Source organism: Podarcis melisellensis (assembly GCF_964234715.1).
Source record: "Podarcis melisellensis genome assembly, chromosome: 17".
Classification (NCBI taxonomy): domain Eukaryota; kingdom Metazoa; phylum Chordata; class Lepidosauria; order Squamata; family Lacertidae; genus Podarcis; species Podarcis melisellensis.
This window is the reverse complement of record NC_138534.1, coordinates 7,497,116-7,511,001: the sequence shown is the minus strand read 5'-3', so window position 1 is coordinate 7,511,001 and position 13,886 is coordinate 7,497,116. Positions and strand designations below refer to the sequence as shown.

General features: G+C 44.7%; 1 protein-coding gene across 1 annotated transcript in view; it reads right to left on the bottom strand.

The window, feature by feature from the left end:
* The window catches only part of CC2D1A (coiled-coil and C2 domain containing 1A), a 51,480-nt gene that overhangs the window by 26,235 nt on the left and 11,359 nt on the right, over positions 1–13,886 (bottom strand). The window contains exons 6-14 of the mRNA XM_081894997.1: positions 13,345–13,482; positions 10,843–11,215; positions 9,200–9,324; positions 8,821–8,893; positions 7,089–7,205; positions 5,469–5,599; positions 4,095–4,167; positions 2,399–2,520; positions 1,408–1,552 (exon numbers count right to left, since the gene is read on the bottom strand). Of these exons, the coding sequence (XP_081751123.1) occupies positions 1,408–1,552; positions 2,399–2,520; positions 4,095–4,167; positions 5,469–5,599; positions 7,089–7,205; positions 8,821–8,893; positions 9,200–9,324; positions 10,843–11,215; positions 13,345–13,482 (1,297 nt within the window). The remainder of the gene's footprint in view (positions 1–1,407; positions 1,553–2,398; positions 2,521–4,094; positions 4,168–5,468; positions 5,600–7,088; positions 7,206–8,820; positions 8,894–9,199; positions 9,325–10,842; positions 11,216–13,344; positions 13,483–13,886) is intronic.

Genomic DNA, 13,886 nt, shown 5'->3' with positions numbered 1-13,886 from the left:
GTACCATGCTGGTAACATGAAAAGCATGTTTGCTCAGGTGACAGCAATAAATGCAGAGCCTATTATGAGTCTAGGCACCCTTAGAAATAATAATAAAAAAAACAGCCATTATCTTATCTCCAAGATCAGCCAATAATGAATGCTACATTGCACCAGTTAAGAAATGGTTGTTCTCCTGTTGGGTTCGATTCCAAAATAGCAAAAAAAGAGGAGCTGTTTGCTTCCATTGGAGAAAGTTTGGGGCTGTTGCAGAGAAAACAGTCCAAGGAACAGAGCCCAAGCTTCTCAATCTGATGTTAGGTGGTCACTGCAAAGTCCTACCCACATAGCAGCGACTTTGGGGCTGTAAAATTCAGGGGAAAGTGGAGATTGGGAAAAACAAAGTACCTCAATCAAAGAGGCACCAATCAGCCCAGGGATTGTTGCATAAATCAGGAACGTGGAACGTGCCACCAACATAGATTCTGTTGTTGTCTGACCTGCAATCTGGACCAACAGGAATCAATGTCGCCCAAGAAGCTTGAATGCCTGATACTGAAAAAAACCCCTCACACTGCTAATTTGAAAACACTCTGTCTGAAGAGTGACCAAATCACTTGTAAACTGTGGCTTAGTTTAGATGTCAAGAGCTCCTGTACAGACCGAATTGCCAAGGCAGAGAAGCTCCCAATGCTTAAACCGTTTGTGTATCTATCTAGGATGAGTGTATCTACAAAATGAGTAATTTTATTCATAAAACACTACCCTGTCATTCAGTACTTGTGGTAAAAGGTAAAGGGACCCCTGACCATTAGGTCCAGTTGTGGCCGACTCTGGGGTTGCGGTGCTCATCTCGCTTTACTGGCCGAGGGAGCCGGCGTACAGCTTCCGGGTCATGTGGCCAGCATGACTAAGCCGCTTCTGGCGAATCAGAGCAGCACACAGAAACACCGTTTACCTTCCCGCCGGAGCGGTGCCTATTTATCTACTTGCACTTTGACGTGCTTTCGAACTGCTACGTTTGCAGGAACAGGGACTGAGCAACCAGAGCTCACCCCATTGCGGGGATTCGAACCGCTGACCTTTTGATCGGCAAATCCTAGGCTTTGTGGTTTAACCTACAGCGCCACCCGCGTCCCCAGTACTTGTGGTACTTTACAATAAAAAGCGAAAAGGGACACCACAGAATCTAAACATTTTCCCCACCAGCCTAGACACCACCACACAGATAAGATCAAGCTTCTCTGAAAAATTGTCTCCTATCACTGATATTTAGGCTGGTACATAAATTTACTTATTTTCCTCTTCCCTCATTGCCTCTCTTCTGTTTCGTATCAAGTCTCCTCACATCATAAGCCACTATTTTATATTATAGACCATGCTTATATTATGAATGAAAGGTAAACCAATAAATAAAAGTGGGGTTACCTTTTGTGTTGACCTTTGAGGCACTTTTACCTGTCCCCGTTGCCTTTGGAGCTGCAGGGGCTACTCGTGAGCCAGGTTGGGGTGGCAGCTTAGGCTGCGGTGAGCTGGCTGGTTTGGATGATGCAGGCTGGTTTGGGTGGTCAGGCTGAAAAAACAAGAGAGGAGATACATCTCAAAAAACATTCCTTTGTGCAACGAAGGACCAACCTGACACGCAGGGAATCACGTGGGATATCAAGGCAGTTGGAGAAGTCCAACCTCTGTTCATGACATAGCATTCAATCTTAAAACCTTGACTGCACAACCAGCTCTAAAAGTAATGCTGTTGCCAGTACAGGTTCTCCCCCCACTCTTTTTTACATTTTTAAATTTTATTTTAATTTTATTTATTTACAATATAAATCCACCACAACTCAAATAAACAAATCCATCACCATTAGACAAAAACATAACATAACATATAACAAACAATAAAACAAAAGACTTCCTTTATCCTGTACATGGCCTAATGTTTACTTCTTATGAACTGTTTCCTTTATGAGTTGTTATTACGATTATTCAAATTATGACTTATAAAACAAACAAACCCACAAAGTCTCCTGCACACATTAATCGAAACAAGTCCAGATGTGTATTTTAGGGCACTGTTTTGTAAAGTATTCTTTACATTTCCCCCATTCTTTTTGAAATTCTTGTCTGGGGAGTCCCCTAATTGCCTCTGTTAATCTATCCAATTCAATATGGTTTAATAATTTATCCTGCCATTCCTATTTTGTTGGCATGAATTCTTTTTTCCAATTTTTGGCAATTAAGGTTCTTGCCGCACCTGTGGCACAGAGGAATATTTTCTGATCCTCTCTTCCAATAGTTCCCCTGGAGGTGGTGTGATGTTGGCTGGTGGGGTATTCTAGTCTAACCTATGACCAAGGCATACAGTTTTGCATGCTTCCTCACAAATTCATTCAGGACTTTGACTAGCACGCAACCCAACCTTTTTTGCCTCCTCAGCATCTTCATCCTCCTCCTCATTGGCTAGTTTCATGGCTGTTTCGAGGATCCCCGCAAAGCTTTGATCTCCTGGTGAAGATTCCATTCCTTGGATTGGAGGGAACCCTGCCAAAGATGACACAGTGACTGATTAGAAAGCTACTGCTAAATGTCTGCATGCAACCAGAGGTTGCTGAATTACAATTCCCAACATCCTGGGCCACTGGGCATGCTTGCTGGCGTTGATGGGCGATGTAGTTCAGCAACATCTGGAGGGCCAAAAGCTCAGTCTCATATCCAACACATCCATAGCCTGAGCATGGATCTATGGCACCCAGAAGTGTGTGTGTAAGCAAAGAATTTGGTATTGAGTGAAGAAGTCAGCTTCTTCAGGATCTGAGACCAGTTCTTTAAAAATTAAACACATTTCCAGCCTGTGGCTGTAAAGATACAGCCTGAAACTGAGGGCAGTGTCTACTGAAATCTTTGAAGCCAGGAGGAAACAAGATTTCAAGTGGCCAAAGATTTCACAGCCCCACTGTTCCTTGCTCTCTTTCTACAAGTAACAGAAATGCAAGCACATTTGTTCGAGCAAATGTGTAGTAAACAAATCAGAGTTTGTAGTTATTCTACAGGAGTCAATGTGGAGGACACGGCCACGATTAGCACACTGTATTTATAACTTCTTTCCTCTCAAAGCAGCCTATGCAAAATCCAGCAATGAAATATTAAAGATAACTGGGCATGTTGACGACAGTCCCTTCAATGTACATCAGGCTTCCTCAACCTCGGCTCTCCAGATGTTTTGAGACCACAGTTCCCCTCATCCCTGACCACTGGTCCTGCTAGCTAGGGATCATGGGAGTTGTAAGCCAAAAACATCTGGAGGGCCAAGGTTGAGGAAGCCTGATGTACATGGTCAGGTTGAGTTTTTTTTGCTGGATACCCCCCTTTCCCTTCTTTATGGAGTTTCAGCTTTCAGCAAAGCAAACACAATGCTAAAAACCCTGACCCCAATTGGGATAATGTGAAATAGGTGCCACTCACTTCAATGCGCTTTCCTTCCAAATAATTTTGCTTAGGGCTGCCACCTTCATCTGCAATCTTATCGATTGCCAGCTGAGCCCTTTGTCTCATTCTGGAGGGCACAAACTTTGCAGTTAGAAGCATAGGGAGGAATTCAACACAGCACTAAGCGGATAGCTCCATCAGCGCAAGCATTTCTTGCTTGCCTGATGGAATGATCTGACCTCCCCTCTTTCTACATGCTGTATTGGGGGTTTTCCCAACTCCCCAGAGCCAACTTGGGGGGATGCAGGGAGTGCATGAGTTGGGGTGGGAGTCCTCTTGTTTTAGAAGATGTTGTGATGTGGGCATCTATTGGTGGGGCTTCTTATAATGCCCAAGATCTCTCTGTGTGATGGAAGCTTAAGCTGGAAACCAAGAAGAAAACTCAGAAGAGCCATCTATTTAGATCAGGCATAGCCAAACTTGGCCCTCCAGCTGTTTTGGGACTACAATTCCCATCATCCCTGACCACTGCTAGGGATGATGGGAGTTGTAGTTGTATGTTTGGCCACACCTGATTTAGATGGAGTTACTTTGGGGTAACCTCACATGATGTTGCCACAAGAGGGCAGCATTTGCCAGATGCATCCTTGCCTCCCCAACTACCAATAACAAGATTGCAAGTTACATACCTGGGGGAACAGGTAGGTCACCAAACTCAACAGGTTTTCCTGCCTTGTGAGCTCTGATGGCCTCTTGATATTGCTGAAGAGGGAAACAAAAACAGAAGCTGAAATCCCTAATTTGGGAGCATGGTCTTTCTAGAAAAGGGTGAGTAAGGCTACTTTTCTTGGGATAGTTGCAGAAAAAAACAAGGTATGAGAGTATGCATATTTGCTTACTTATTATCAGGAACATTGTTAATCAAAGCAATTGTTCTGCCTGTACACTCATTAAACACCTGTGCTTTAAATGGCAGTAACTTGGGTGGGTCTCACCCTAGAATCCCCCAAATCCTTAGCTCATACCAGTTTGCTGCTTCTGGAGTTGTAAGTAGAATCAGTTCATCTTTTGGTATCTCTTGCCCTGCATTTGAATTGCTATTTTTTAACTTCACTCATTCTGAACTGTTCTTTCAGTGCCACTTGGGTTTTAACATTTTTATCTCCAAGTCCTACAGATTTTACAAGAATGTTGCTCATTTTTAAGCAAAGCACAGACTGCATTGTTGAGCTCCTGTATGTTTTTAATCTACTGATGAAGTTAACAGGGGGCTTATAGTCAATCAGGAATCCTGTTCTTGAGCTAAATTAGATAGAAGCACAAGGAGAACTTCAGAGCAAGTGAAAACTAGCTTTGGTTCTAGTCTGGCCTGCTTTAATCAATCAATCAAATTATTTATATACTGCCGTCTCATAAATATCAGGGCTGTGTACAACACCACTTATACAATAAAATATATGAAACCCTTTAAAAATAGAACAACTTAATTGTTAAAATGGCTGGATGTTAAGGGGTTTTAAACCTTTTGCTGCACCGGACAGGAGCAATAATACCAGAATAACATTAGCACACACTCTTCTGCCTCATCCTGCTCACTGAGGATGGGCAAGGAGACGCCCAAATTTATAGTGAACTAAAAGCAGAATGGGTGGGAAGAAAATGTTGAGACCTACGACTGCTGTGGGGGGTGATCCTTGAGGATTTCTCAGGGCCAGTAATTTCCCCCAAAGAGTTACACAAGTGGTATGTGTGATGCAAACGCTCGATATCAATCACAATTCCCGTATATCAAAATAAACAGAACCAACCTTTTAATTCAGTTTCTACACCCGGAAACTGTGGTTTTCTGCAAAAATCACCACGATTCTGTATCCGTTCATTAGGCGGCAAGAAGAAAATACTTATTAGCATATTCCAGCCACCATGAACCCAGTTATGCTGCAGCAGGAAGCAAATTGCTTTTCTCTATCTGCTCCTCGTAGGTATTGCCATAAGATCTGTGCTATGCAACATTTGAGCAGGAAAGCTAGTGAGCAAAAGCGTAAAGAAAGCAGGTCCCTCACCTTCACAATTCGCTCGTGCATCCTAGCCTTCCTGTCATCTCCTTTGCTCTTTGCCTGGGCTGCTGCTGTCTTGTATCTGTCCATCCTCTGCTGCAGTGCCTCCATAATATCTCGAGGAGGCGGGGGCACATCTGGAAACAAAGCAGGCAATTCTATGTCCGTCCATTCTTGCATGCAAGAAAGTGAGACTAGGAGGGGGTGGGTGGGTGGCTTATCTAAAACAAGGTTCAGCATTGGGATAGGGTAAGTGCAGGGAAGTGCAGAATGTCCCCAGCAGTTGACGTCAGTGCCTGATTAGCTAAATTTATATGCCTGGGAGTTTAGGATAGGAATTACTGCTTCTCATTCTGCATGGGTGGAAAGATGAATGGTTTCTCCTCTTATTTATGACATTGTTTTGAAGATAAAAAAAATTGACAATATGCCATACTCCTCTCCAAACCGATCTTGCCTTCTTTAGAATCAAAGTTCTCAAACTGGTCTAAGCTCCATTCAGAAGGTCCGCTGAAATGCTGCACAATAGCCCATAATACCTGTACCTGGCCCTGCACCTGACTGAATTTTTTCCCCCTGAGAGGGACCTGGGCCTTTAGTTTTACCAAGACCAAATATATCAACCAGAATGACAAGGCACTGGCTTTTCAAAACACAACACTCTAATTTTCCCCTAAAATTTAACCAGTCAAAGAAGAAGTTCTTCACAGTGGCCTGACTGAAAGCCTATGATTTTCCCTTATACGGCACTGTTTTTAATTATGATGCTGGCACTATTTTTCTTTATCATTAAACCAGAAGCATAACCATCATCTTAGAAAAGTTAGCTTATGGCTGTTAAAATATGAGTTCTAGTTTTTTGTTCACTTGTGGAACTAAAATACTTTATTAGGTGGTCTTGTGAGGCCCTAATCAATTATCTAAAGGTCAGGGGAGGGGGAAGGAGATTGAAAACCACTACACTAGACATAAAACACTATGTTCACTTAAAACTTCTATGTTGGGTCAAGATCAAAAGTCTCCTGGATCCTTTATTAGACTTGTAAAAGCACACCAATCATCTTCAGTCTGTCAAAAATATGCTTAAGACTGAACAGTTTCCACACATGACATATTTGTTAAAAATATGACCTTGAGGAAAACTATTCTTTGAATTTGGGGGTCAGTGATACAAGGCATTTTTTTTTTGCAGTTTTCTATTTTTCTGCCAAAAAAAATCCTTTCAGAAGTTCATCAGCAACAGTGAGCAAGTGCCAGCTGCAAATAAATACTAGACAAACTTGTCAGTTTCAATTTTAAAGCTTTATTAAATACAAGTAAAATAAACACGCTAAATCAGATCAGGAAAAATACCCAAATTCATCATGCAAAGTCCTATACAAGTCTAGGGAATCAGATATATTAACTCGGCAGAACTAGGCAAGTGACGTAAGAGGCCAGGCCTATTACAGGGTGCAGGCTGCACCCCACGAGAACTTTTTCCACCTGCGGAAAAACTAGCAAGCAAAGCCCCAAGGAAAAACAATGCAGAACGCCTATACTACAAGAAGCTGAGCTGAGGGCTCTGCACAGTGAAGCAATATTCTCAGGAAAACTAGAAGCAAGAAAGCCTTACTGGGTTCTTACCTCCTGCACTTGAGACTCCTGGTGCCAGTGGGGTTGCAGCCTGTGCAAGAGGTGTTGTTGCTGTAGCTACAGGCGACTGTGGAATACTTGGGGACAACATCTCCTTGGGCAGCTGATCTGTGGAAGAAAAATAGCTAGCAGTTGCATGACAATAAGCCGATTCACAATAGGCTGGCAGCGCCCTTCCCTACTGACACCAGATGTCAATGAGTCTTTCAGCAGGGGCTCCTCAATATAACACTTCTATGTTGCATTCTACCACCACCCTGCCCCAAACACCCATGGAGTGCTGAGCTATTAAGACTAAATGTTTGCAATGCCCCTGCTCCAATGCACTTTGCCCTGATGGTTCAGAGCAGAAGAGAAACACACCCTGGCCAGGAGACCACGAGCTGTTGAGTAGCAAGGGGTTGTGGTTTGTGTACAAGTAGTGTGAGTATTACTGCAGACGATTGCAAGCCGCCTTGGAGATCATTCAATCCAAAGGCAGGATAGGCCTAAGCTGTGAGCAAATCTCAGGGATTTTGTCTCCCTTTCTCAGGCTACAAGAAAGGGCAAGTCTCACCACTGAGCAGTCACCATACAAAGACTTTCCTGTTTGTCTGAATGCCCCACCCCAGAAACAGAAAGGTAACGAGATTAAGACGCAGACCAAATATTTAGAACAAGCGGAATCCATCTTCTTCCTGACAAGACCAAGGATGTACACTCTCCTCATCCAATGATCTGGGATGTAACTTTGCACCAACGTAAGCAAAGATGAGATTCCATCCTTTTTAAACAGTCTCAAGCTCCCTTCATATGACTAGGCCATGATCTTTCTGGAGGACAACCAACATGCCTTAGCTCTTCGTGTTAGCTTTGTGAGTAGAATAGTATAAATAAAGCACTTACAACTCGTTCCTATGCATGTCTATTAAGAAACAAGTCCTACCAAATTCATTGAGACACTCCTAGGTAATGTACACAAAGCTTCAGCCTGAGAGGAGCCTTGGAAGAATTTGGCTTCCTGAAGACTGTGAAGCTTTCCCTTTTAACCTGAGAGTGTTAGTAACCTTGAATGGGGGCTCAACTGGGGTGGCCGCTGCCATTGCCATCTTACCACCTTGCCATCTTTTCATGTTTGATGTTTGATTATGTTTTATATGTACTGTAAGCAGCTCAGAGTGGTTGGGGAAATCCAGCCAGATGGGAAGGGTGTACAGTCAGACCTCGGGTTACGTCCGGGTTTTGGCGGCCACACATGCGCAGAAGCGCTGAATCGCGTTTTGCGCATCCGCAGAAGCACCAAATCGCAACCCGTACATGCACAGACATGGGTTGCGAACGCTGTGGGTTGCGAACGTTCATCCCGCATGGGTCACGTTCGCAACCCGAGCATCCACTGTAAATAAAATTATTATTATTATTACTACCAGAAGTCTTGTTAAGTTACCTGAATCAGGAGTGACTGTCCCTCAAGGATTATTCTAGAATTTTTGTAATGGCATGTGTTTCAGGTTGGGAAGACAGGAAACATCTGATTCAAGAGTTTCAACTCAAATATAACTGGGATTACATTTTGGATTAGCTAGCTATTTCATATTATGGAATTAATCAATGCACTTCTACCTGCTTTTTACTAGAAGTAAAACTGGTGTGTCATATCTCTACAAGGAAGTTAGCAAATGATATGGAGAGAACCAAAGCTCATGCACAGGGAACACAACTTGGAACACCCAACTATTCTTACCTGGAGGGGGAGGCAGATGACTGAGATCCACCGCCTCTCCTTTACCCACAGATGCTAAAAGAGGGTCAAGGCTCTGAAAAACATTAACATAAAAGTTACTTGTATAAATTCCCTCTACAGGATTGCCTTCAGATGGTCAGATAACTCCATACCCTCCAACATTTCTCCAATGAAAATAGGGACATCCCAAGGAAAAACCAGACATTCTGGGACCAAATCAGAAATCGGGACAGCTTCTCTAAATCAGGGATGTCCCTGGAAAATAGGGACACTTGCGAGGGTCTGCAGAAAGAGATAGCAACTTTGGTGACGATCATTCTCCCCACGGAGCACTGTTTTTCCTGACCTCTTGCAAAAAGGACCTCTGTCTTGCACTTACCTTGGCTATGCGGTAGTACTTAGTAGCCATTTCAATGCTGCCTTCCTGTTTAGCCCGCAGAGCAGCCAGCTTGTATTCCCGCTGTCTGGCTTGCAGAAGCACCTGGGTACTGGAGCTTTTGGAATCTGAGGAGAAGCAGATTTTGCAAAGCATTTTAAGTGTGTTCTGTAGTCAAAAAGGCTCCCGAAGCAGCTAACAGAGATCACTACTAGCAAGACAGTGATGTAGAACATGCTGTTGCACATCCCTGTCAAAGCGATCTGAAAGACTGGGAGCCAGAGAACAACTTGGGCTGTGTGTCCCTGTGAGTTCTTTTGCAGTCCTCCTCCCCACACGACATTAAACAAACTGCCCTTGAGGTTCCCATCAGTTTCAAAAGCAACTTGCCACGAGGATCAGCCATTAGAGAAACACAAGGCAAAATGTAAGTGATGTGAGTGCATGTGACAAACTGAAGGACTCTTGGGGCACAGGTTGTCTAAATAGGGTTTTAATTCATGTATCTCTAAGTAAAATTTCTGTCCTGACCTTCACCTTTAGGTCACGGGGCTGGTTACAGCATCAAATGACATAAAGAAGAAATACAGTCATTAAACCATGACGTATTAGTGTAGGGTTTTCTTTTCATTCATGTCACTCCCTCCCCCCCGCAAACCAATCCAAAGCGACTGGAAGTGGTGACACCACTTTTTAAAGCGCTGAAACTAAATTGTACCAGCCAAAACACAGCTAACTAGAGCAAGAAAAATAAAAAGGATAGCTCCTATTCATTGGGGCAGGGCAACGAAAGAACCAAAGTTACATGATATTTGTATATTTTTAAAGAAAATAACTTTTTCCATTTTCTCTAGTACTTCAATTGGTTTTGATTCAGTTTGTGATTTCTTGTTAGAAATCGCAAAGCCCATTCCTATTGAGTTCTCTGACATGAAAGGTGGACTGAAAAACAGCAGAGCGTCCAAACCCATGCAATGAGCACCGTAAGAATTTGAACATGGGGTCCTGTTTGTGACACCTACTTGACTACCAGGCTAAAAACAGTTCTGAAAAACAAGTCAAGGCTAAACATGGCTTTAACCTAGAGGTGGTGACCCCATAGCCCTCCAGATGTTGCTAGACGACAACCCCTATCATCCCAGTTGCTGGCCATGCTGTTGGGACTTGGGAGTCCAAGAAACACCTGGAAGGCACCCCATCGTTTGCCCGGACACTGAGGTCCAGTGCCGAGGGCCTTCTGGCTGTTCTCTTGCTCTGAGAAGCCAAGTTACAGGGAACCAGGCAGAGGGCCTTCTCGGTAGTGGCACCAGCCCTGTGAAATGCCCTCCCACCAGATGTCAAAGAGAAAAACAACTACCAGACTTTTAGAAGACATCTGAAGGCAGCCCTGTTTAGGGAAGCTTTTAATGTTTAACAGACTAATGTATTTTAATATTTTGTTGGAAGCTGCCCAGAGTGGCTGGGGAAACCCAGCCAGATGGGTGGGGTTTAAACAATAAATAACAACAATAACAACAATAATTATTATTATTATTATTTACACCCCACCCATCTGGCTGGGTTTCCACAGCTACCCCAATCACCCGTCAAACATCTCTCAAACATCTTGGTCTTTTTTATGCTGCATGTTTGCATTGAGTACTAACCCAAAGAAGGAGAAGGTTCCACAGCGGCAGATTTTTCTTGTGGAGCCTCCGGGGATCTAAGTGACACAGGAGGAGGTGGAGAAATCTTTGGTTTTGGAAGTACTGGCGGTGGCAGCTTGGGGGATAGTTCAGGTAGAGGCAGTGCTTGAGAAGGTGGTTGCTCAGGAGCCGCAGGAGTTGACTCTGGAGGAAGGTGATTGGCAACAGTTGTAGTTTCATCCAAGGCGGAGGAGACCTCTGAGGCTGAAGCTGTCTTCAAAGGAGAGCCCTGCTGCTGGGAATTTGAGACCTTTCCTGTAGACACTGGTGGAGGAATTTCATCTTCGTCAATCTTTTTGCCTTTCTTCACAGAGGTCAACAAGTTTTCCAGAGTCTGAGGGAAGAATGTATATAGTGTAACATGCATGTTTCAGAAACTTAAAACACAAGCTGAGAATGAGAGGGCTTTCCCCACTCAGAAACCCATGTACAGTGGTGCCCCGCAAGACGAACGCCTCGCAAGACGAAAAACCCGCTAGACGAAAGGGTTTTCCGTTTTGGAGGCACTTCGCAAGACGAATTTCCCTATGGGCTTGCTTCGCAAGAAGAAAGCCCATAGGGAAATCTCCGGGGACCTCTTTTAAATGCTAGCGGTGGGGAGCAAAGCCTTCCCCCCCCCTCGGGCCTTCAGAAGAGGTCCAGGAAGGCCGGCGGGGGCCAAAAGGCTTTGCTCCCCACTGACAGCATTTTAAAAGCAGTCCGGGATAGCAGGGAAGCGCTTCCCGCTATCCCGGATGGCTTTTGAAGGCAGGCGGGGGGAGCAAAGACTTTTGCCCCCCGCCCGCCTTCAGAAGAGGTCCAGGACCTCTTCTGAAGGCGGGCGGGGGGCAAAAGTCTTTGTCCCCCCTGCCTGCCTTCCCGGGGGCTTTTAAATCGCCCCGGGGCTGTCCTGGGGCGATTTAAAAGCCCCCGGACGGCTTTTGAAGGCAGGCGGGGGGGGAGCAAAGACTTTTGCCCCCCGCCCGCCTTCAGAAGAGGTCTAGGACTAGTTTTTCGTCTTGCGAAGCACGGTTTCCCATAGGAATGCATTAAAAATCAATTAATGCGTTCCTATGGAAACCGCCTTCAGACCAGGTCCGGGGACAGTGCTTCGCGAGACGAAAAACTCGCAAGACGAAAAGACTTGCGGAACGAATTAATTTCGTCTTGCGAGGCACCACTGTATTTCACACATACCAAAATATTATTTCCCCACATCGCTCTGAAGCTTCCATCTGTGTCTTTAGATAAATTTAAAAGACTTTCCCACTGGCTTCCTTTAAGTCCTCACATCCATCAAATTGTTGCTCCTACCTTCAATACTTCAAACTCTTGCTCAAACCTTTCCATTTTTTTTACATCCTTGCTCATCTAATCAGACACAAGACCTCCTCATGTTTGGTACTGCTGCCTCCTACGTTTGCCAAGGCTGTAACTCTTTCCTTACACCCTAATGATAAAGGCCAGTTCAGATGTAATGGCTTACTGTAGCTTAGAGATCAAGAGCGGGCTCTGAGATTGCTTTCATCTCTCCCCTCTCACATGCAAGCACGAACCAGCAACAAGGTGCAGAGTCCTTTAAACCTCTCCATCGATGGATGGGACACAGCCTGCTTTTCACTGCCAGCTAGCAGGAGCTGGTAGCAAGGTGCGGATTTACTCAAGTCTAATGCTCCATGAGACGCAGGTGGCGCTGTGGTCTAAACCACAGAGCCTAGGGCTTGCCGATCAGAAGGTCGGCGGTTCGAATCCCCACGACAGGGTGAGCTCCCATTGTTCGGTCCCTGCTCCTGCAAACCTAGCAGTTCGAAAACACGTCAAAGTGCAAGTAGATAAATAGGTACCACTCTGGCTGGAAGGTAAATGGCATTTCCGTGCGCTGCTCTGGTTCGCCAGAAGCGGCTTAGACATGCTGGCTACATGACCCGGAAGCTGTCTGTGGACAAACGCTGGTTCCCTCGGCCTATAGAGCGAGATGAGCGCGCAACCCTAGAGTCGGCCACAGCTGGACTTAATGGTCAGGGGTCTCTTTACCTTTTACCACAAGTACTGAATGACAGGGTAGTGTTTTATGAATAAAATTACTCATTTTGTAGATGCACTCATCCTAGATACACAAACGGTTTAAGCATTGGGAGCTTCTCTGCCTTGGCAATTCGGTCTGTACAGGAGCTCTTGACATCTAAACTAAGCCACAGTTTACAAGTGATTTGGTCTCTCTTCAGACAGAGTGTTTTCAAATTAGCAGTGTGAGGGGTTTTTTCAGTCGTCCGCTACTGGACCCAACAGTCAGGGGTACCTTTACCTTTACTGCCCCATTGAATCTGATGCGCACCCAATTTTTTGCAGCATGATTTGGCAAAAAAAAGACTTGAGTAAATACGGTATTAAAAAATTCAATTTCTGATAGTTTTTCATACAAGACCTAGAAGATCTGGTTGCCAAATTTCAAAATTATATTTCAGTGAATATCTGGTGGCTTACCTTGATCCCCCTTTCATAGCGACGCACTTTGGAACTTTCGTTGGCTTGCTTTGCGTTAGCAGCTGCAGCTTTGTACATGGCCAGTCTTTCTAGCAAAACCGATTCCGTGTTGCTGGAATCAGCAGGGGTATTATTTGTCTGGGAAAGCATGAAACAGACCATTTTTTCCCCAGGGAAAAAACAAACCCAATCCCCACATTTGTCCACTGCTGATCTGTTGAAGACATTGCACATCTGACGCCATGCCCCCCAACCTAAAAGTTCTAGACATTGGGCAAGGAAGAAAGTGGCCTTGTCCCTCCGCTCCCCTGCAGAAGCACCCACCTGTCTGTGCACTATAATGCAGCTGGAGCAAGATCTTTTTATAGAAGGAAAAAAAGAGCATACAGTGGTGCCCCGCAAGACGAAAAGAATCCGTTCCGTGAGTCTCTTCGTCTTGCGGTTTTTTCATCTTGCAAAGCAAGCCCATTAGCGGCTTAGCGCTATTAGCGGCTTAGCAGCTCAGCTGATAAGCGGCTTAGCGGATCAGCTGATAAGCGGCT